General features: G+C 38.9%; 1 protein-coding gene across 2 annotated transcripts in view; it reads right to left on the bottom strand.

The window, feature by feature from the left end:
* Positions 1-24,693, bottom strand: part of LOC126485119 (eukaryotic translation initiation factor 2-alpha kinase 1-like) — a 153,929-nt gene extending 129,236 nt beyond the window's left edge. Inside the window, exons 1-2 of one of the 2 annotated variants that reach the window (XM_050108753.1) lie at positions 24,515-24,693; positions 1,504-1,605 (exon numbers count right to left, since the gene is read on the bottom strand). In XM_050108753.1, the coding sequence (XP_049964710.1) occupies positions 1,504-1,585 (82 nt within the window). In that variant the 5' untranslated portion in view covers positions 1,586-1,605; positions 24,515-24,693. Of the gene's footprint in view, positions 1-1,503; positions 1,606-24,386; positions 24,406-24,514 lie in introns of those variants that run through there. The other variant, XM_050108754.1, reaches the window with a different exon arrangement.
* Between the last annotated feature and the right edge of the window lie 285 nt (positions 24,694-24,978).

Here is a 24,978-nt window from a genome sequence, read left to right as displayed (position 1 = left end):
TTCTAACATGGCCATATGCACCTGCTGTAGTTGCAGAAGTAACCTGACTAAAGCCTACATGAAAGAGTCAAATGGCAGAAAAACCAGAATCCAAAACACACAAAAATTCGATCCTCAACATCACCACTTGTACTCTAAATAGGAACACAAGGAAACAAATGGCCATAAAATCAGACACAATTTAATGGGTCATGGAGTGATATCCACAAGAATAATGTGAAGTACAAGGGTCGTTCATAAGTAATGGCCCACATTTATTTTCCTCAAAACACATTTACTGTTAAAGAGTCAGAATTTGGTGACATACATATCAACATGTCTTGTTCATGTCCTATTTTTCTACGTAGTCTCCATCACGTTCTATGCCCATATGCCAACGTTGTGAAGAGCATGTATTCCGTGCTGGTAAAAGCTCTTTCCAGCGCAAAGTGGTACACCAAACTTTTGTCCCCCGTTGCGATCAGTAACAGAAAGGCCTCTTCATCGGTCTCAGAATGCTCCAACAATTCAGATGAAATGGCCTTTCTTTGAATCTTATGGTCCACTGTGAGCACCTCTTTGAATATCCGAGAGTCTCGATCATTGCAGACACACTCCCAATGCTGACCGACAACTGTAGAGCCAATTATCGAGTTGTGATGCGCCAATCGGCATGAATAATGCATCCGTACAATTCAGCATGTCTGGAGCAGAGGCCGTGACAGGACATCCCGAACATGGCTGATCAAGGAGTTGTTTTTCTGCATTTCCTGAGGCTGTCACTTTGTTTACCCATCGCACAACTGTACTCCTATCAGCTGCAGCAGCACCATACACTGCACACAAACGTTTTTGGCTGTTCACCACAGTTTCCTTTTTTGCCCACAAGAATTCAATAACAGCACACTGCTTGTAATGTGAGTTGTGTGTAGACACCATTTTGATGTTGTACTATGGCTCTGCCATCTGCCAGAATGGTTAAACTTCACAGAACAAACATTAAATATGAAGCACCACCAACGAAGTTTGTCTATGTGTCTTAATGGCTTTTTAAAAAAATGTGGGGCCTTACTTATTGAACAACACCCATACTTTACACGTCTCAAACACATTTAAGAATGATTGGCTCAGAGGTCTGTGCATGCCCTTACAAAGATGCTATTCATGTCAGGTGTCACTGGTGTAGTGCTGCGTGCACCAAGCAATGCTGCTGATGACGGTCAGTGGTCAGACTATCCTAGTGTTGGCAGGCATTACACTTGCCATAGAGGGCCGACTTATGTCCGCTGTGGGCGAAAGGTGCAGTAACCAACAGGTTACTACATACAGAACTCATTTCCCAAGAATGGTAAAAACTTTTTGGCCCTGGAGGAATTGCCAGATATCTAAAGATTCATTACATATTTCTTTGTTTATGTATAGTTCTTAATTCACTGGAAGTTTTGTTAGTGCTGGTAGTGTTACTCACTTATTATGAGTATTACTTAATATTAGATAACATAACACAATAGTAGAAGCTCATACCATCATCAAAATTCGTGACTGTTTGTAAAGATGGCAAGACATCATCATCATCATCTCCCTGCTGATGTGATCCTGCATCCATATTGGAACATTTGCTATATCCTTTAAAAAATAACAACAGACCATAAACAAGCTTGCAACACTGTTAAATTATACATTAATATTTCAATATAATAACCCGAAACTTCAAACAGGCAATATGTATAGCACACACACAATGTGAGATTGGAAGAACTGTGCAGTTATTGTTGAGTGGTTATAATTGTATCTCTACATCTACATGATCACTCTGCAGTTCACACTACATTGTTCAGCAGAGACTATTTAACGAACATTCCACTACTGAACAGCAGTCAGTGTTGCAGTTATAAAGTGAAGTAACTGCTGCCTCATCCGTATAAGGAAAAGCACTTAACATACATTACCATTACCTCTGAGAGTTATGCTAATATTACATTCGTTTATCATATACATATTGTTTCTTCCTCTTGCATTATTTAAACAAGGATGTAAATAATTCTATGTACAAATTCGTGTCATGCCGTACAGTACTCACAAGAAACAAGGACAAATTGTTCATAGATACTGACAACTGAAAAAAAAAATTTAAAAAAATCACAAAAAGTATATGGTTGACTGCTTACAGTCTACTGGAAACATGCTAACACTTTCTGTCTAGTACACAGAAGCCAGGAAATCACACAAGGTGTTAAGAGAAATACAACAATGTACTAACAGCTAGAATAAAAACAGGTCTCCTCCTCTCCAAAAAGAACTTAGAAAATGTTATAAATCCCAGTATTTGTCCTTGGTAGCAAATGTTCATCAGAGATAAGGATACTGTCTGGAGTGCCCATGAGAACCGATAAGGAGTGCTCGTGTTCCTTCTATGCCAGGCTATAATTAAAGTGCAGTTACTCACAGAGGGTCCAGAGTGGGCTGTAATTACCACATGGCAGCAAAACTTGGTAGATATTCTAATGCATTAATGCAGAACTGATTTATGCTGAAAAAAGAATTAGTTCCAATTTCAGCCACCAGTTGCAAATCTGGGACTATGAATGCAAGAAAGATGTACAGAAATGTTTCCACATGTAAGGGATTAGAAACGGGATGTGGGCAGGAAAGGTCAGGCATGTGAGGCAGGTGTAATATTGATTTTCGTATTAACTGGTGCTTACACAATTTGTTCAGTATGAGCACTGGGTACATCAACGAGATGCTGCGTCCATAAAATTACATGATAAACATTTGCTTGCAGCAGTTCTGGTGGAATCCGAGCAATGTGTTCCCGTATACTGGCCTTCAGATCGGGTAGAGACCAAACATGTCCCTGGTAAACACAATCTCTTAGATATTCCCAGAGCCAAAAGTCACATGCGCTCAGATCAGGTGATCTTGCAAGGCCATGTATCTGGACAATGTATGGATGTAAAACATTCATGGAAGGTTGCATTAAGCAGATCTTTCACTGGGTGAGTGACATGAAGCGTTGCAGAAAAACAGTGGTTTCCACACAGTTATTTTCTTCCAAAGCAAGAATCATACACTGTACAAGGAGATATCAATGACAAGCAGACATTGAAGAATCACGTCATGGTACACCTCACAGGTCCTCTGGGTGTATTCTCTTCAAAAAAGAACAAACCGAGAATAAAGGGGCAGGTGAATCCACACCACACAGCCACTTACAGTGAGTGCAGTGGCTCTTTGTGCATGACACACGGTTTAACACTATCCCAAATCCAGCAGTTATGTGTATTCATTGCACCCTGTAGTGCAGAATGTGCCTCATCACTACATAGAATATTGTTTGGTCACATGTCTTCAACTTCAATCTGTGACAGAAACCCAAAAGCAAATTCAGAACATTTCTGCAGATCACTAGGTCCCATTTGCTGCACAGTCTGGGTCTTCTACAGGTACCATTGTAAAATAGACAGCAAATTTTTCCGTACTGTTGACCATGGGATGGACAACTCTCAGAGCACCAGCACTACCCAAGGCACATGCTGCATGGTAATTTACAGAAACAACAGCCTCATCAATAATTTCCACTAGCATAGGATGCATTCCTCTTCCAGGTGTCACTCTGAGCTTATCCGCATTTTCAAATTACATTAATACGTTCTTTAAACCATTTAAATGTATCAGGCATCTCCCCAGACCTTTCAGTCACTGATACTCTCTCAAAGCTGCTGTTCACAAAAAACAGTTTCACTAAAATCTCACAGTCTATCTTCTCAATCACCATACTCTTCACTCATGTAATGGCTTGCCAAATGACAACATGGATGTCATACAATCATACAAACAGTGCACAGCACCACATTTGTCCTTGGTAGCCAGAACTGGAACTAATTTGTTTTCAAGCATAGAACTGTTCCACATCAACGCATTAGCATATCTATCATGTTTCTGTGAATAGGTGCACTTCAATTATAATCACCCAGTACATAAATTATCTGCCAGGTAGGGTGAGAATAAATCTGTGATTGTTAGCTGATGACACTGTAATATACAGGAAATTATTGTCACTGAGTGGCTGCAGAAGGGTATAGGATGACTTAAGACAGAATTTCTATTTGTTGTGGTGAATGGAAACTTGTCCCAAATGGGGAAAAATGTAAGTTATTCAGACAAGTGGGGAAAACAATCATGTGACGTTCAGATACAGTCTTGGTGGCATGCTGCTTGACACAGCCATGTAGATTAAATATCTATGTGTAATTAAGCGAAGTGATATCAAATGGAACAAGCACATAAAGACAGTAGTAGTGAAGGCAAATGGTCGACCTTGGTGTATTGTGAGAATCTTAGGAAAGTGTAGCTCATCTATAAAGGTGACTGTGCAACCCATTCTTTAATACTATCCATGTGTTTGGGATCCCATACGCGATTGTTACAGAGGTGCTAGATGAATTCAAATGGGAATATGTGGAGGGAAGACAACATTCTTTTTGTAAAAAACACAGAGAAAATTGAGAGAATATGCACTTACAACTGTTTGTAGAATGATTCTACTGCCACCAATGTACATTTCGTATAAGGACTGTCAAGACAAGATACGAGAAATAGGGCTCATATGGAGGCATACAGACAATCATTTTTCCCTTACTCCATTTGTGAGTGGAACAGAAAATGGAACAACTAACAATGATATGAGGTACCCTCCTTCCTACAGGGACAGTATGTATGTAAATGTAGATTAAACCTTTCAGGTACTGACTGGGATACTCTGATTAGAGCACAAGAATAAAATATAGATTCATGTGACATTGTACTAAACACCTTATCTGACTCTGAGCAGTCAGTTAAGAAATGACTCTTGATAACAAACTTGAATCTCATGACGACAAACAAACCCAAAATATTAGAGAGATGTAGAAGAGGGCATCAACGATTATAATGCTGACTAAAAGTATTAAAAAGAATGTTAAGAAAGGCAGAAAAACATTTATACTTTGCAAGTTCAAGAAGAAATAGGCTGATGGCTGCTTGGGCAGTTAGCATCAAATTTTCATCTCCAAGACTAAAAATGTGGAGTATCAATGGTTAAAATTCAACAGTGTTGTATGTGTCAAGTGAGCTTATTCATAACAGGAATGGCCCACCATGGCTCAATAACCATATCTGAAAGGTGCTGTGAAAGCAAGGAGAGCTCCACCACACATTTAAATGAGCCAAAGCTTCTTGTACAAACAAAAGTTGAATAAAGCCTATGTAAAGCCACTAAACAGGTCAAAGTCATCAATCCAGTTGCTTTGTGAGTACACTGGCACCAAACAGAGCAAATGCTAAAAATCACCATTTTCAGAGTTAAACCATGCCTTGTTATCTAAAAAGAATATTAGTAAAATGACAAAAGTGAGTATAGGGGGCGGCGGCTGTCAAAGTAGGGAAAGGTCCAGCTGGTGTTTTCCCAGGGCTGACAACAAGGGCTCGAGATACACATTCCAGTCCCACTCACCATGCTCTTTTCTGTAGTCAGCAAGACACAGTGTCCAGTATTCAATAATAATAATAATAATAATAATAATAATAATAATAATAATGACCTTTTTTTACAATTACAAAGTCTAAGACATGATGTTCAAAGATCTAAGAGTGGGGGAATGCTTGAAAGATTCTGAAACATTCATAACTTACGTTGGTTTCAGGACCAAGCACAACTAGTAGTCTCAGAAAGGGGGAAAGGGGCAGCTATTTCAGGGCAAGAGATGCTCCCCCTATGCTTGTCCCAGAGATAGTAAAACACTGTAAATACCGCTATATTTTAGAACAAAAATCAATCACTCTCTTAATAAACTGTATGACCTAATATACTGCTCACACATCACCTGTGGGCACAGAAGGTAGTAAGTCGCTCTACTCTAGTTTTCATACTAATTCAGTTATACTGGTACACTAGACAAAAATGTGAGCTACTGTTGGGACAGGGACAGCACCATAACCACACTAGAAAGGGTCCACTTGCTGTCAGATGAAGCTGAGGCCGAGGGTGAGAATGAGCCTAGTGGGGCCATTATGCAATGAACAAAGAACCATTGATTCTTTCTGAGAAGTTCAGAAGGTGTATCATCCTGCAAGAAAGGATCCCTTGATTGTTTGTAGTTTATTTAGGAGGGCAACTGATTTTCAATCTTTCAAAATTACATGCCTCAATTCACCTCGCACAATCACTTCTAGTACTCCTTTGGCGCTGGCTTATTGGTCAACTGATCAGCAAGTTTCTATCCTCAAAATTCTGTTTGACTTGGAATCCATGTGAAAGTTGTTAATGTCAAAAAGTAGAACTTGAATACTTGATACTAGTGAATAACATTGGTCTATCAATTAACAACTAGTCATTGAAGTGCTGGATACTAGGAACTATGTATGTTTACGTGCAAATGTAAGGGCTCTTGTGATGGCTATAAATTCAGCCACGAGTGTGTTCGGCAATGAGTTTTAATCCTGACCCTCTATGTATATGTGAACAGAACCTACTTTTAACCCATCTTCATGGTTGGTTTCTGAGTTAGAGTATTTGTGTTGGACAGAGCTAAACACCAAAAGTTGAAGGAATATCCAATTCCTTTGATTCTCTGATCAGATCCACTCAATATTGAGGGCAGTTACACACTGTGTGATAGCTTGTACAAGAGCTCTGTACATAGAGCCCAAAGTAGGGAGCCAAAGTTCCAAATAGTGTTAGTGCGTATCACCATCGATTACCTGTTTTAAGGCTGCGTTTATGCTGCTACCTCACTGCTCACTTGCATGGCCTAGTGATGATGAAACAAGTTCACTGAGTCTTACCGGCCCATTTAAACTTCACCATCGCTGCTGGTCCCACTGCTCACTACAGTCCTTGTCAGGTGAAGATATCAAACTTGTTTATATTTCGCACTGTGACCATCGTTGCATGCCCTGAAACTTGAGCTGTGACTGGCTACTTCAAGGTCACTCCAACAGTGCCATGCTCAACTCTGCTAGCAATGTGAGCATAATTACTCCTGGCAAGCATAGAGGCTGCAGCATAAATGCAACAAGGCTCCCAGCAAGCAGTGAGGTGTCATGTGCCAACTGCGAGGCTGCAGCATAAATGTACCCTATAGTGATTTATGAAGACACTAAACCCTTGAGTATTAAACAAGACCAGACTGGACAAGACACAACCAGATTATTAAACAAGACCAAATTGGGGAGGTTGTTATTGCATAATTTGTTATGAAATGTTGCGGTCAAATGCACAATGGTGGGATACCTGATTCAGCTCGCAAACACAGTGCCAATAGCATTACTGATCCATATTCTAAGCCTTGGTAGCCCATACAGACCAAAACTGGGGTGTTGTAGAAACATGCGACAAATGAGTGGTTTGCTACCCAGCAGATGTTACAGAAGAAATGGGAAGCATTCAGTTTTGTGATATAACTAGTCTTTAGCTGATGTATATGTTAATAAGTTATCAGATAGGAGCCTATGAAGTGGGATTTTTATATTATTTCAACTACTTGATCACAGAGGTAAAGTTCCGCATGTGGCTGTATTGCCTTGAATCAGTGAAAGTACTCAGCACGAGTTTAATTGGCGGAACATTAGTATACATTCACAGGTGTCCTCCAAGCTGGGGGAGGGGTACATTTGGTCCCTTCTGGAATCTGCGTACAGGCTTCTTAAAGATAACTGTCAGGAAATGCTGTGACTTTAGCAGCCTCTATATACCTTTGATTTCCTTAGTTGTCTTTCTTGTTCGTGGGAAATTGTGATGATTCCTTGATGTGGCGACAGTTTTTCCACTGTTCTGCAATCAAGCAGGATGTCAGTCTTTACAGAACCATGCTAAGTTCGTGTCTTCAATCTTTTCCTTATCACTTCCTCATTCAGCCCTTATTGTGCTGCAGAAAGTAGTCAGTCCAACCCTTGGCATGCTGATCAAGTCATCAGTATCCAGAACATCATAAAATAGCAGCAGTTAACATGCATATGATTCATCCTAAATTCACATGACACTCTCCCTCTTTGCAAGACAAAAGAATCACAAAAGTAATATAACATGTGCCTGTGCATGAAGACAACCTGTGATGGCTTGCTGACAATTTCTTCTCCTACAAACAAATCCATGGTAAAGCCACAAGCACCTACATGGCACCATCCTATGCCAACATATTCATGGACCATCTAGAGGAATCCTTCCTAGTCACAGAAAATTCTAAAAGCCTCATCTATTTCAGATTCACTGATTACACCTGCATGACCTGGACCAAGAGTGAGATCATACTATCCACACTCCTCCAGAAACTCAACACTATCTCCCCTATATGCTCCACCTGGTCCTCCTCAACCAAATAAGCAACCTTCTTCAAAGTTAACATTCATCTGAAGCATGTTGACTTCGCTATCGTGTAATAAATGATGATAGGTCACATGTATTGGAGCGTGAGGTGAGCACTCAAGGTTTCGTCAGTGGTGGCCGATCCATTGCATCATCAATACCTCCATCCTACAACCTTCATCTCAAAGCATGGCACCATCAGTACCTCCATCCTACCAACTACCAAAAATACCTCCGTTTCAATAACTGCCACCCATTCCACACCAATAATCAATTTTATACACACTAACCACTCACACTATCTGATCGAAAGACTCCAAACACCCCTACGTAAAACAGACTTGACCGCTAGATATCACGAGAGACAGACCTGCAAGTGTAAAAGAAGTTGGGGAGCACTGTGTAGTCATTAGAGAAGGAGTACCAGCAGAATGGGTCAGCCAGGAGAGCTCAGTGACTTTGAAAGTGGACTAGTTGTTGGATGTCACCTGAGTAACAAATCCATCAGGGACATATTACCCTTTCTTCGGCTGCCCAAACCAGCTGTTGGTGTTGTGACTGTGAAGTGGAAATGCGAAGGAAAAACAATAGCTAAACCTAGACCAGGCAGATCTCATATAGTGACGGACAGGGATCATCAAGCATTGTGGAGAGTGATCGTAAAAAAAATCACATGAAATCAGCAGAAGGAATCACTCGTGTGTTCCACAGTGCTACCAGCAGTCCAGCTAGTACAATGACTGTGCTTAAGGAGATAAAAAAAAATGAGGTACTATGGTCGATCAGCTCCTCATAAGCAGCACATTTCTGTAGTACAGCTCCTCATAAGCAGCACATTTCTGTAGTAAATGCTAAGTAACGCTTGAGGTGGTGTAAAGAGTGATGCCACTTGACAGTTGATGAATTGAAACAGTTGATTTGGACTGATTAATCATGTTTTATCCTGTGGCCTTGGAAGGGCTTACGTTTGACAAATGCCTGGAGAACATTACTAGCCGTTACGTATAGTGCCAAAAGTGAAGTATGGAGGAGGCAATGTTACATTATGGAGGCATTTTTTGTGGTTAGGGTGTTGTTTCCTTCTAGCACTTAAGAAAATTATAAACACAGAAGTATATGAACACTTTTTACAGTATTGTGTACTGTGTACACTAGAGGAACAAATCAGGGATGATGATTGTTTTTATCAGCATGACACCACATCCTGTCACAAAGCAGCATATGTGAGGCAATGGTTTCTGGACAGTAAATTTCTTTAAACTGACTGGTTTGCCCAAGAATCCCAACCTGAGCTCAATGGTACACTTCTGGGGTGAGTTACATCGACTTGACTCCAGATGCCAGTGTCCTACACCACTACTTAGTCTGGTTTTGGCTCCTGATTAAGAATGGGCTGCCACAGTTCCACAGGAATCCAGATACTTCACTGAAAGTGTCCCCAGCAAAGTTCAAGCCATCATAAAGACAATGGTGGACACACTCCATATTAATGCCCACTAACAGGTGTCCACATGCTTTCGATCAAATAATGCATGGTCATCACATCTGCCATGATAATCAGTCCCTCTCCAAATATAGCAAAGTCACTCTAGGTGAGGCCTTCACAGACTGAAATTACCCTTCTCGCCTTGTCCAGAAACAGATCTCTAGCACTGTCTTCCCAGACACCTACCACCCCCCAACTTACCTTCACTGTCACTCAGCACCATCCAAGACTGGAATATCTGAATCATACATTCCACCAGGGTTTCAACCACCTCTTGTATGAGAAATATCCTTCCTGCTATTCTGACACCCTTTCCTGCTTATTCTCTAGATTCACACATGCCCTCTGTCCCCCCACTACACTTACATAGTTCTTTCCCCTTCCTTGCTTCTACCTTCTTTTCTCCCCTCCCCCCCCCCACACACACACACACACCCAACACTGTCTCACTATGCTTCACCTACCAACCCACCGTCCTGTTCCTGCACACTACAAATGCAGTATCTTCCCCTAGCCCTACCCTTCAACCCCTTCCCCTTTCCATCTCAGGCCTCTTCTGAACCCCCACTACCTGCCCCAACTGGGATCACAGTTCACTGCAGTCAGGCCAAAGTGTCCGGAGATGACAGTAGATGCATTTCTGTGTTAGGCGTATGTGAATGTTTGTACGTGTTTCTACCTCTGAAGGAGGACTCTTGTCTGATTCATTACATTATCTAACAGTCTAGACTTTCTGCTGCTGGCCGCCTTCCCTATGTGGCTATCCATTTTGTATTGATCATACATCTAAATGACATGGAAGAGAAATTTTAGTGCCTTTGAAGCACATGGCAATGCTATACTGTAGTTGCTTACATCTATTCTCAATCTGTGAACCAACTGCATGAATAAAAAAAATTTTAAAAATTTAAATTCTGCACTAGAAACAAATAATGTGACATTTCAAGATCAAAATTCTCTAGGAATTGGGAGCTTCTCTATGGTGTGCAAACACAGAAATACATGCAGACAAAGTCACAAATTCAGCAGTCCACTTGGTATGGCTGCACAGTACTGTGACAAACTGGAGAGATAAGAATTGTCTTTATTCAGTCCTAGACTATTAAAACCTACCAACCAACTACAATGTGAATTTTCCACATTCATCTAGAGGTACTGGCCACCGGCCATAATTTCTCTACACAAGCCAAAAATTGCACCTTCCAGAACACATTTTGTTTAGTTTTAGTTATGCCAGTAAACACTTAAAAAACAGAATGCGTGGTGGTAATGCAATAACTCCAGTAACATGATCAGACTTGAAGTTCTGTAAACAAATAATATGTTGTAGATGGCATCAGTGTTGAATAAGACTATTTTTTGAAGTTTATTCCTAGTTTCAAAACTTCAGGGAGGGGGGGGGGGGGGGGGGGGAGAAGTGTATTTATGTGGCATTTTTTGTTTATTTTGCTGATACACGACAGGATTTTCTCAATCACTCTGACTTTTTTTTTCCATTTCGGATTTTCAGTCTTCTGTTTAAGCTAATATTAAGGGAATATGAACAAATATTTTTGTGAATATTTCCAGGTTTATTTAAAAATCTGTTGGATGTCTTGGATTTAATTGTATGAGGATGTAATTTCCGAAGCTGAATCAAGAAAGTGTGATCTATATTCATTTTAATAACATATACACACGTACCTTGGGCCACTGAAATATACTTAGAAATATTAAGTCATTTGAGATAAAAAAGTTTTGTGTATTCAGATTTAGTTCTTGGGGCACCACATGTTTTCACATTCACGAAATCAGCTATATCAAAACTGGAAAGTACCTTCTATCGCTCTTCTACCCCATACATACATCAACCCCCCCCCCCCCCCCCCCTCCAACCTGTTGCATCCCCAGAACACAACTTATTCCCTAACACAGTACTCATGCACTTAGATGTGGTACATACATTTAATATTTGTTTTTCGCCCATTTCATTTAAACATTAATTTTATACTGTAAAAACAAACTTTTTAATAATCTATGATTTTTCCATCCCCTGCAGTGAAAAACTATTAGACATAGATAAAAAATGAATAGGAGCTTCTTTTGTAGGCAATTTAATGCACTTTAATTTTGTCCCAGGAAACATTTTTATTAGAAGCTGCAGTTTTTTAGCTATTCATAAAAAAAATCAAAAAGTGACTTTTCAATGCCCCACCATCCCAATACCCATGTCCCATCGGTCATGATTTTTAGTATGTTGCTCATTGAACTCCCTCTACCAGTGTGTAAAAATTTGCGACTACACGAACTTTTTTTCGCCAGCTGACTTCTTTTGTTCTTCATTGACTGTGGTATGCATAAAGACTAGAAGGCACCCCAAAATCCTCCAACATACAGTGTTGAATGTAAGTAGTGGTGAAAAGTAGTTTCTTACATATTTTGCAGGACAACTAGATCTTCAGGGACAAAAGCCTTTTGGATTGTGATCTCCAAATGTTTCAAATGGTATACCTGCTCCAGCACTGTATATAAGCCATTCCTTAGGCTGACTGGCCCATAGTTATTAGTGAAGTGTGATGTTTTCTCTGGTTTCAAAATAGGGATGATTATTTTCCTATTAATGGGACAAAAATTCAGCTCCATGCCAAATACAGTTAAATGTTGTGAGACTGTGTCTTATTATCATTGCTCAGGTGCTGGGTTTCGTCATGTTCTGGTTCAGCGATGAGGTTGGGACTAAAACACCATGGGAACCCATTAACTAAAGCATAAATGAAATGGTTCTCGGTTGTGTCTACCAAAAGTAGATTGCAATTACATTCAGTATGTTGAATGAGTAATTGCTGACTGGTCTTTGGTATCTTCTGCTGGCTGTTGGTTCAACAATATTAACTGTGCTGTGTGGGGCCCAATATGGAGGACTTCCCATTCTGGCACTTGACAAAAAGGGTTGCGCCTATACTTGATGGCCCAAATACTATGCTGAGTGCACTGTAAAAGCTCATCGACATGTTCAAGATGTCCAAGTTGACACAAAAGCACATCCACGATGTTTAAACAAGTGACGGCTTGCTAACAATTTTGGGACTGGAGGTGGGGATTGCAGTTGCACATCTGTGTTGGCAGCACACCGGTGTTGTCTTCTGCAGCAACAGTCTCAAATTTGAACAGCATGATTTTATAAAAGAATACAGGTGACATACAGTTAAAGCTGTGTGCTCAATCTTGCTACTTTCTCCCTATATTAAAATCAGTTCCTGTGTCACGAATAATTATGTATTCATTATTGCTGTTAAAAACTAACAGAAGTTAGATTCGAAAGTTTGAAAATAATAACAAACATTTTCCTCGCCTGAAAGATACTCACGCTTTGCCATCAGGATTCAAACTGCCATAGCTTCTAATGTAGTATTGAAGTTACATTAATTGTCATTAGGATTCAAACTTCCTTAGCTTCTAATGTAGTACTGAAAGTACTTGCTTGCTGCAGGTATCTCAGCACACCAGCTTGCAGTCTACTCCTGACTCATTCAGTATTGACATTTTCTGTAATAAGTGTGATAGCTTCTGAGAGTTGGATGTTGGTTTTCAAATACTCTCACTTCTTGTAACACAAAGTAATCCAGAAGGTGGATAGCCATCCATTTTAGGAGCTTGGCCAGACAAAGAAAATATCCATTACAATTTCACTGGATTATTACCTTGTGTGGGCACACGAGCATCGGTTACTTTGCTATTTCTTTATGTTCAGTCTGTTAGTGAGGTACTGTGCCTACATTCATGGGCCATTTCAGACCAGATAACATCTGCTGGGTTGAAGCTATCAGATCTGTTTCACCTTCAGTTTGTTCTTGTCTTATGGACCTTGTGAGGATTTTCCCCAATTCAGTTTCTGGACGGCGAAGGAGAAAGTGATCTGCCACAAGGAGGCTGTGATTAAGACTATGATACTGACTCCACAAGCAGATGATAATTTTTCTACCTGTCCCCAACTAGATTGCAATTCCATCTGCTGGTTGTTTGTTTCAATATGTTGAGTAAGTGACTGGTCTGCGGTATCTTCTGCTGGCTTTTGGCGCACCAATATTATCTGTGCTGTGTGGGGCACAATATGGGTGAATTCCCGATATGGCACTTGGTAAAGAGAGAAGTGCCTAAGCTTGCTGATCTAGATACTGTGATGAGTGCATTGTACATGCTCATCGAGGTGTTCAAGATGACCAAGTCAATACAAAAGCACGTCCACAGTGTTTAAATGAGTGACGGCTTGTTAACAATTATGGGACTGGAGATGGGAACCGCAGTTATACATCTGTGTTGGCAGCATACTAGTGTTGTCTTCTGCAGCAACAGTCTCAAATCTGAACAGCTTGATTTTATAAAAGAATACCAGTGACATACAATTAAAACTGTGTGCTCAATTTTGCTACTTTCTCCCTATTTATTTAAATCAGTTCCTGCATCATGAATAATTATGTATCCATTATTGTAGTTAAAAATGCACAGAAGTTAAGATTCGAAAGTTTGAAAATACTAACAAGCACTTTCTTTGCCTAAAACATATTCGTACTTTGTTTATACAATGTTTTATGTTACATACCGCTAAGCAACTTGTTTAAATTATTCTACGTGGGCATGCGCGCACGTGTGGGCACATGCATGCATTCGTGTGTGTGCACTTCTGTTAACTGACTGCATTGTCATTCAGTGTCACATTATGGCATTCAATGATTTTATTATTTGTCTCTATTGTGTTTCATTACATGCCACAATGTTCAAGTGTTTCCAAATTAAATTGAATATAACCTGGAAGGGAATTCTTTCATGTTTCATTGTGTCCAGTAAACTGATGTTCTCCCTAATGATTGGTAAGCTGATCTTTGCCATAATCAATCCAGTTCCACTTAAAATTGAATTACAGGTATACTAAGCAGTGAGATAAACTTCAAAGCCTGTTACTCCCCAGCAGAATATATTTTGTACACACACTTATGGTGCTGTCATGTTGTCGTAGGCTGAACTCTGTATTGTATGTGCTAGGAGTTGTTCTGCTTCAAGCCATTTGCTGATACCTGGTTGTCGGTTTGCTGTATGATGGGAAGAGGACACCAGTGAGAAATTCCTAGTCAGTGGTTGTCAATCTGGTCTCTACCACCCACTAGTGGGCACATTCCAGCTTTCATGGGGGGGTGGGGGGGGGGGGGTGGGGGGGGGGGGGGGAAGCTGTTGGTGGTAGGGGTTTTACAAACATTTTCGTAAACCTTTAACAAAGTATTTGGTAAGTAATTGTTGTTATATGCTTTTCCCTGTTGCAACTCTGCTTTATAAATTTTGTAAAGTAAAGGTATTTCCTTATTTTCTTAATTGCCATTACTGAGGAATTGGTGGGCATTTCGAGAATTTTGCTGCTAACAGTTACAAAAGTGGGCGGCAGGTAAAAAAGATTGTCTAACCCCAGTCTATGTGATGCCAGATGAATCTGGTATTACATAAGTTCCATACGAGGACTTGAGTTCCCCGATACAGGTGTCTGATGTCTTCTTCCTCCGGCAGTTTGTCTATTTAATACTATGGCTAGACCAAGGTGTTGGCAAAATTGTATGTCTTGCAGTCTTTCTATTAGCTCAAGTTTTTGTTACTGTATTGGCAAAGTTTTATTAGCAAACTGACAGTGTGTAATCATTTGCACTTTTCCTGGAATCATTAATTATCAAGTGTTTTATTTATTTATTTTTTTCTTTTTCTCAACGCATGGCATATTGATGAATGGGACAACTGTTGTTCTTGACAAGTTAATGCATGCTGTGGATTGTTCACACATAATTGGGGGGAAAGTTTGTCTTCTTTAGTTCCGACAAAGGGTATCGCTCTAGTTCATAGGAAGAATGTGCACCCAAAGCTCATACACTTGAAACATGTCATGGGTGGGAGTGTTACTGTTTAATGTTGTATAACCTCAACCTCCTCTGATTGAAGGGTGTGTGCTAGAGGCCCAGATATCTACTTTCTGCCAGACTCTTCTGGATGTGGCAATCAATTAGAAATCAATTGAATAGGAATGTGACACACGGGCACTGCAGCTGATGAGTTTGTGCAGTAGAAGATGGCAAAGGAGTGGATTGGGAGGGAAGCAGGATAGAAGAAAGTGAGTCTTTTCAGTGGAGGGTACGGGTGCAGTCTACCTGCTGAACTGCAACCATTGTATGTATGTGACAATGTCTCAAAGCATTGCCTCCTTAGCTGTTGCAACTGCTAATTCTTATTTCTGCCTTCTATCCTCAAGTGCAAAGAGGTATGAAATTCATATAGCACGTTAAGTCTTGGGCACTCATTTAGGAAAAGTACTATAGCTGTAGAAATATTATGCAAATGGCTGAGAAACATTATAACGTATTTTATTTCAGAATGAGGTAAGTTAAAGCAGTCTTTTTTGGAAAGTTCTATCCTTAACTTAGACACCTTCTTCATCTAAGTATGTAGTTATACATACAGATGGTGCTACCTTGAATTTTAGGCTATTAGTGCAGAAGCAGAATGAAAACTAATTTATATTTCTTACAAACAGAGATTAAGATATGGTATTATGTAATGTCACATTGTGTTAGTCTATTATTGTGAGACTCATAAACTGTGGAATTTTATTCAAAGAGTGATCATTTTTTATAGATGAATCTACATTTTTTTTTTTTTTTTTTTTTTACAGAAAAATCACACTAGGCCTGCTATATATGTGCCATCTAGTTCTTTAATCCCGGTGGGTGCTTCACCCACTGTGCACATGGAACTAGGTTATGATGATCTCGAAACTGTACCCCTTCGGGACACATATTTAATAATGTTAAGGGCATAGTCATGTGAAGATTTTTCCATGTGCTCTGACAACCATTAATACCAAACTCCAAACAATGAAGGAATTTAATGACTCACGTGTTGTATTTCTAAAGAATTTTTCCCCCCTGAATGATATGTGGACAGCACAGAAGAAGATGCACAACACCTTTACTTTATACCTGCAGCCTGAGTTTGCTGAGCACCTCCATAAATGATCCCGCGACAAAACACACCACTTTCTGTTAGGTCTTTTCTGTCTCATCTATGAATCCTACTTGCTACGAGTCCCAGAATGATGAACAATACTCAAGAATTGGTGAACAAGTGTTTTGCAAGCCATTGCATTTGTGGATATACTACATTTCCTTCCATTGATACTCAGTGTGACATCTACTTTGTGTTATGTGGTAATTCAACTTTAGTTCACTCGAATTGGTTATTTCTAGGTATTTTATGGAGATTACAGTTTCAAACTACTTGTCATCAACAGCTTAATCAAACAGTAGTGAAACTCTTTGTCTATTTATGTACAGTACATTGCATTTACTTATGTTCCTGGTTCACTGGTAGTACCTGCAAGGATCGTTGGTGCTCTGCTGGTCTTCCTGCATTTTGCTAGTCTTCTGGCATTAAAACCTCTCTGTAGGTAACAATATCATCTATGAATAGCCTGATGGATCCTCCAACGTTATCCACTAGATCATTAATATAAATTGTAAATAGTAATGGTCCTGTAACAACATCTTGGTGCACTCCCAAAATTACCTTTACATTTATCAGTTTTGTTCCATTATGCACAACATGTTGAGTTCCATCTGCCAGGAAGTCCTGTATTCAATCAAAAATCTGGGCCAATACTCTAAGGTGTATTCTGTTCACTAAATGACTCTGTGGAACTGTACCAATTGGCTTCTGAATGTCAGGGAACATGGTAGCAACCTAAGCACCTTCATCTGCAGCGCTCTGGATCTCTTAAGATTAACAGCGCAAGTTGAGTTTTGGAAGCCTGTGTTTGTGGAATCTACACCGATATTTATGGAGATTTTTGTCCTCCAAAAATGTTATACCACACAAGCATAAAACATGCTCCTTAACTTTATAATCAATGGACATCAGCAACAATTTGGGCCCATAATTATCCACGTCTATCTGGTAACGCTTATTGAAATTGGGACTGACTTGCAGTGTTTCTAATTGCTCGTTACGCTTCGTTGTAGCGGTGACCTATGATAAATTACTGCTAAAAGGGGACCAATTTCTTTTGGATAATATTTGTAGAACCTCACAGGTATCTCATCCCATCCTGTTGCTTTACAACGTAGAGCAGTTTTAGTTGACTTGCTACCCTGCAATCACTTATCTCAATATCTGGCATTTCGGCATTCGTTCGACAATTAAAAAGAGGAACCTTATCTTCTTCCACGAATTTCGAACTGAATTTATTATTTTGGACTTTTTCTGTTGTTCAGTGCCACTCATTGAATGGATGATTTCAGACAGTGTACTGATTTTATGTAAGACCAAAAGTTATTAGGATTTTTTGTCAGATTGTTCGGCAAAATTTTATTTTGAAATTTATTTCACCCTCCCAATACATTCATTCAAGTTTTGATCATACAATGTAAGCTTTCACGGCCGGTATTATCTTCACTTAAAACTTTCGGGCTGATAGGCCGTGCTCTAAGTATAAACTCTCCCCTAACGTTTCGTCTCCGACTGCGGGAGACATCCTCGGAGGTACAGCGGCGAACTGCGAAGAGAACTCGAGGAAGCACTGATTATATAGGCAGTACAGTGGAGCCCTCTGTACTGCCTATATAATCAGCACTTCCTCGAGTTCTCTTCACAGTTTGGCGCTGTACCTCTGAGGATGTCTCCCGCAGTCGGAGACGAAATGTCAGGGGAGAGTTTTATACTTCGACCACAGCCTATCAGCCCAGAAGTTTTAAGTGAAGACATTCAAGTTTTGTTTGTCTACCGGACTTTAACTTAAATTGGAGAAGTTCTTTGGTTTTACAGCAACTTAATAACGCAGCTGTTAAACTACAGAGGTTTTTTTCCATCCCTCACAATACTGTTCCCCACACACCCATCTAAGATATATTCTACAATACTTTTCAGATTTACCTATTTGTACATCATGGTTTCGTCCTCTGAGCTGAATACTTTAAGTTTACTACTTAGGTACTCCGCAATTTCTACACTCATTTTTGCTAATCAAAAATATTTTCCTACTTTATTTAAACTTTTCTAGTAATACCTGTGGTTACTGATGCTAACACAGCTTCATCACTGTCCATACCCTCCTCAATGTAAATTGATTTGAAAAGTTTAGGGTACTAGTTAGTCATTGCTCTTGTGCATTGGTTCTGTAACTATCTATTGGGTGTAATTTTTAGACAAGCCATTGAAAAATAATCTCATACGAATCCCTTTCTCTGGTTCCAGTTTTAATTATACGATTTTCTTCCATTCTACAGTTGACCTTTACCCACAATCTCACATCCAGAATCCATAATAACCTCACTAGATACTACAGACATTATGGCAACATGTATGCCCCCCCCCCCCCCCCAACACCATCACTACCAGTGCCTAGCCTGTTCTTGCTACTATATGTATTCCAATTGGAATCTGGAACTTTGCTGCTGTTTCAGACAACTTTCTGTTCCCAGTATTACACGAGTATCATTATAATAAACAAATTTTCGGATTACAAACAGCACAGAAACCAAATCAAGTATCTTGTTAAAGTAATTATAATATTAATGGTGACTTTTGCTGTTTCTTAGTTACTTCTTCATCTAGTTTTCCTGTGAAGTATGTTCACCAGAATCCTATCCTGTTAACTGGATGGAAAGATGAAATACAGAAATATTTTACGGAAACCCTTGTGCCAGAAGTTTCACCAGCATTTACCAGAGAAAAAAAAAGGTGTGGTCATCCTGGTTATAAATATTTTTCAAATAAACTTGTGAAATTATGTCTTAGTTGAAAATCTCCATCCAGTCTAACGTTAAAGGACATCAACAGCTTACCAGACTTTAAAGACAACTGATGCCAGAAACTTCTACACCAGTCTATTTTCAGACAGACCTGTGCAAGACATTAATAGCTAAAAGAGTATCCTTGATTTTGATGGCAAGGCTCAAGACACAGCATTTGTCACCATCTTCAGGCTCAGTAATAAATATTTAAGTTTTTTTTAGTAATTATGAAGAATTTGTTAGACTATGTATTTCTCTTATAGCAGTGCTAATCATAACTGCAAAGTTAAAAGATCTTTTATAATTTTTGCAATTTGTTAAGTTTCTCATTTCTCAGTTACATTAGTGTGTTGGCTGGCCTGTTGTTCCTCACAGCAGACCTAATATGCTAAGAATATCATTATTATTAATATTACTGGGTGGCTAAAAATATTATTACTGGGTAGCTAAAAAGTTTTGTGGGGAACAGACCTGGAGACAATGGAAGGTTTCAGATAGATTATATAACGGTACGACAGATTTCGGAAACACATTTTAAATTTTAAAACATTTCTGGGGGCAGATTCTGACTACAACTAATTGGTTTTGAACTGTAGATTAAAAATGAAGAAACTCCAAAAAGGTAGGAAATCAAGGAGATAAGACCTGAATAAACTGTAAGAACCACAGGTTGGTCAGAGTTTCAAAGCAAGCATTAGGGAATGACTGATAAGGACAGGAGATAGGATTACAGCAGAGGAAGAATGGGCAGCTTTGAGAGATGGAAGACTGAAGGCAGCAGAGGACAAATAGGTAAAAAGATGAGGCATAGTAGAAATTCTTGGTTAACACAAGAATTTAATTGATAAAAGGTGAAAATATAAAAATGCAGTAACTGAAACAGGTGAAAGGGAACACAAACCTCTAAAAAATGAATGCAAAATGTCTAAGCAGGAATGGCTAAGGGGACAAATGCAAGGATGTAGAAGCATATATCACTAGGGGAAAGATAAATGCTGCTTATAGGCCTTTGAAGGAAAGAGAACCACCTGTATGAACATTAAGAGTTCAGTAGAAAACTAATGCTAAGCAGAGTAGGGAAAACTAAAAGATGGAAGCAGAATGTAGAGGGACTGTACAAGGGAGATGTACTTGACGGCAGTAACATAGAAATAGAGAAAGATGCAGATGAAGATGATATGGGAGATACAAAGAATTTGATAGAGTACTGGAAGATCTAAGTCAAACGAGGCCCTGGGAGTAGACAACATTCTGTTAGAACTACTCATAGCTTTGGGAGAGCCATCTATGACAAAAGTCTTCCATCTGGTAAGCAAGAGGTATGAGACAGGCAAAACACCCACAGACTTCAAGAAGAATATAATAATACCATTTCCAAAGAAAGCAGGTGCTGACAGATGTGAAAATTAATGAACTATCAGTTTAATAAGTCATGACTGCAAAATATTAACACAAATTCTTAACAGAACAATGAAAAAACCAGTAGAAGCCAACCTTGGAGAAGATCAGTTTGGATTCCGGAGAAATGTAGGGACACACGAGTTAGTATTGACCCTTTGACTTTTCATTTGTTGCATTTGTAGAGTTAGATAAAGCTTTTGATAATGTTGATTGGAATATTCTCTTTCAAATTCTAAAGGTGGTAGGGGTAAAATACAGGGAGTGAAAGGCTATTTACAATTTGTATAGAAACCAGATGGCAGTTATAAGAGTTGAGGGGCATGAAAGGGAAACAGTGCTTGAGAAAGGAGTGCGACAGGGTTGTTGCCTATCCGCAATGTTATTCAATCTGTATACAGAGCAAGTAGTAAAGGAAACAAAAAAAAAAATAATTTGGAGTAGGAATTAGAGTCTAGGGAGAAGAAGTCAGAACTACGAGGTTTGCCAATGATATTTTAATTCTGTTAGAGGGAGCAAAGGACTTGGAACAGCATTTGAGTGGAATGGACAGTGTCTTGCAAGAAAGATACAAGATGAACATCAACAAAAGCAAAACAAGGATAATGGAATGTAGTCAAATTATATAGTGTGATGCTGAGAAAAATCGGATTAGGAATTGAGACAAAGTAGTAGATAAGTTTTGGTATTTGGGCAGCAAAATAACTGTGATGGCCCAAGTAAAAAGAATATAAAATGTAGACTGACAATGGCAATAAAAGCATTTCTGAAGAAGAGAAATTTCTTAACATTGAGAAGTCTTTTCTGAAAGTATTTGGATGGGGTGTAGTCATGTATGGAAGTGAAACATTGACGATAAACATTTTAGACAATAAGAGAAGAGAAGCTTTGGAAATGTGGTGCTACAGAATAATGCTTAAGATCAGATGGATAATCACGTATCTAATGAGGAGGTACTTAACGGAATTGGGGAGCAAAACAATTTGCGACACAATCTGGCTAGAAGAAGGATCATGAGACATCAAGAGGTCACCAATTTATCAATTTATTACTGGAGGGAAATGTGGGGGCAGAGGGGGGGGGGGGGGCGGTCTACAGTGTAGAGGGAGACCAAGAGATGAATATAGTATGCAGATTCAAAAGGATGTAGGTTGCAGTATAGTTACTCTGAGATAGGCTTGCACAGGACAAAGTAACATGGGGAGCTGCATCAAACCAGTCTTCAAATTGAAGACCTCAACAAAATAGGCAAAGAATAGATTGATACTCATGGGAAAGATGACCCATTGAGCTGTAGGCCCAATGAAGACACTTACATATTATAGCTTTTGAGCACAACCTTCTTCAGTGGAGAAAAAAGTGCACAAGCAAGTATATCTCACGCACAGGTCAAGGGAAGCGTCCAATTCCTGTAGATTTTTGTAAATTCTTTTTTGTGTTCGTCATTTTGTGTGTTTTAGGATCGTGTTTTGTTATATGTAGTTTATCCCCACCCTAAAACCCTAATTTCCCCGTGGTTGTCCTGTTAATTTGATTGTAGTTTGGAGGGAGATATTGTTTTCTTTATATGTATTTTTGTGTTTGTTGCTCTGTGTATGTAGTGACATCATAGGTACCGTATTGGAGACGCTTAGAATAGCCATTCCGCCATATGACGACGTCATGGGTCAAAGCACAAGTGGAATCTGACTCTTCTGTAATCCCTCACACACACATGACCACTATCAATGGCAGCTCTGACCAGAATCCATAAGAGAATATCCACTAGAGGATAAAAATATGCAAGCTATAATAGACTACTCATTTATGTCTACCTAAATTTGGCAACTATTCTTAAGGCATTAGAATTGAACATAATTATTTCAAAAGATCCACAATGTAATATTTCTCGTCTAAATTTTCACCAATAAGTACACCCAAAACTTTTAACTTGTTTTTCGTATGTCATGTCCTGTTGTAAATCTTTATGAACCATTTACTTTTATTTCTGGTTAAATGCCACCCAGTTTGTGCAAAAGATGGTAATAATTTCAAAAAAGATAATTCAGTTTACATTGCTAGACCAGATGACTCAGGGTGCGCACTTTTCAGCATTCTACTATCATATGTTACTGTGCAAATATACTACGTAATTACTTACCCTACTTGTAACATACAAGAACACAGATGTTTGTGATGACAAACTTGAAAAAATGTTTCTTGGTTTTGTTTGTAAACATAGTTAGCAAAAACTCCGAAATCTAAGACACACTTCACACAAGATATGTTGCAACTTTAAACTACACAAAATGTTAGGATTGGTACAATTAAGTAACATGGAAAAGATACAAAAAAATCTCAGTTGGCGATATTTTACATCTAAAACTTTATTACTTAGATGATAACTGTATGTACACAATCATTTCATTACAAAGGCACATCTGCATTGCTATATTTATTTAGTGTACACTACACAATAAACCAAAGCTAACAAATAGCTATGCATTTTGATGATTTAAACGTGGACAGCCGAATGATGAGTTGTGAATCTCAAACTGTGTAGCTGTCAACACAGCTTTATTGTGTACTGAAGTTACTAAATTAAATGTAAAATTTACTTTATAATCACTATCTCTAGTAATTAAAATGGGTAAGTTACAAAGTCCTTCTAAATCATAAACTGCATTAGCCAAATACATCGTTTGTGTACAGGAACTACAATTCAGTACATTATCTCTGCAAAAATTGTGGAAAGTGATTAAATAGTGATGGAGACTAACAAATTACACTGAATGTATAATCATGAATTGAACTCCATATATCATGGTCATACCTTTCTTGTGCATTAATGCACATACTATTAAGTACAAAGATGTTATTTCGTTTAAAAGTGTCAATTTTCCCTATTTCTCAAGAACATGCGGGTGAAATTGAATTTTCTGTCTATTGCTTTCTCAGTGTGAAACATATGCTACACGTACATGTTCTTTCATAACTTCCACTATTTACCTAAATCGAAATACCATCGTTTCCGCCTTTTTTACAACTGTCCATAATGAATTAATATTGTATTCTGAATAATCAATCATTCTGCATATATTATCTCATCAAAAGTTTAATTCCGCATTCTTCGATGGGTTGGAATGAAACTGATAAGCAAACTTACCATGATGTCCACTGATTAAATCATTCCATGAACGAAAGAATACTAATGCTCTATGGAAGGAGAAAACAAAAACAAACATAGGCCTATTTGAAAACAAGTAGCAGTGTCTGGTCTTCAATTTCACGGGTTCAGGGTAGACTTTTGACAAAATGGAACAAATGTATTCTTCTTTGCAGTTATATTAAATAACAATTCAACGTATGAAACAAATCTGTGAATGAAAAACTATTTTCTTACTTAAAGCGTATGCTATTACAGAACTGCCCACTTATTTACTTCGAAACAAACTGACTTCTGTATGTCACAGAGACACTGAATCGAAAATACAGCCCTTCTATAATTTTTGTGCCTGATACTATACTCACAGCTGCAGCACCTGTGAAACTTTTTCTCCAACTTCAGCTTATCGGCTAACACAAATCACTTCTAACCAACAATACACAAAGGCAACCTGACAAGTCCAAACTAGACCCTACATGCTTATACCGCACAGCACTCAAGCGTGCGCCGACCTGCCGCTAAATAACATCTCAGATAATTCTTACACAAACGTTGGAGCCGAATGGCCTCAGTGATAACTGGTCATGTATAGAAAATGCACCTGTTTATTTGTAACCGTCGGATGTAAGTGGTGGAGAGTGAATATTCGAGACTATCTATGACGCATGCAAGACGATTCTCGTTCGACATCAGCCCAACTCAAATTTTTCATCAATCAGGGCACTTGTTGCCAAATATTGCCACACTTTATCTGTAAAATGTGGAGAGGGAAATGTTTTAGCACCTCCTCATGACGCCAGTTCTACTTACAATTAAATGGGAGCTGTTT

Source organism: Schistocerca serialis, chromosome 6, assembly GCF_023864345.2.
Source record: "Schistocerca serialis cubense isolate TAMUIC-IGC-003099 chromosome 6, iqSchSeri2.2, whole genome shotgun sequence".
Lineage (NCBI taxonomy): Eukaryota > Metazoa > Arthropoda > Insecta > Orthoptera > Acrididae > Schistocerca > Schistocerca serialis.
This window is presented reverse-complemented; position numbering and strand designations above follow the sequence as displayed.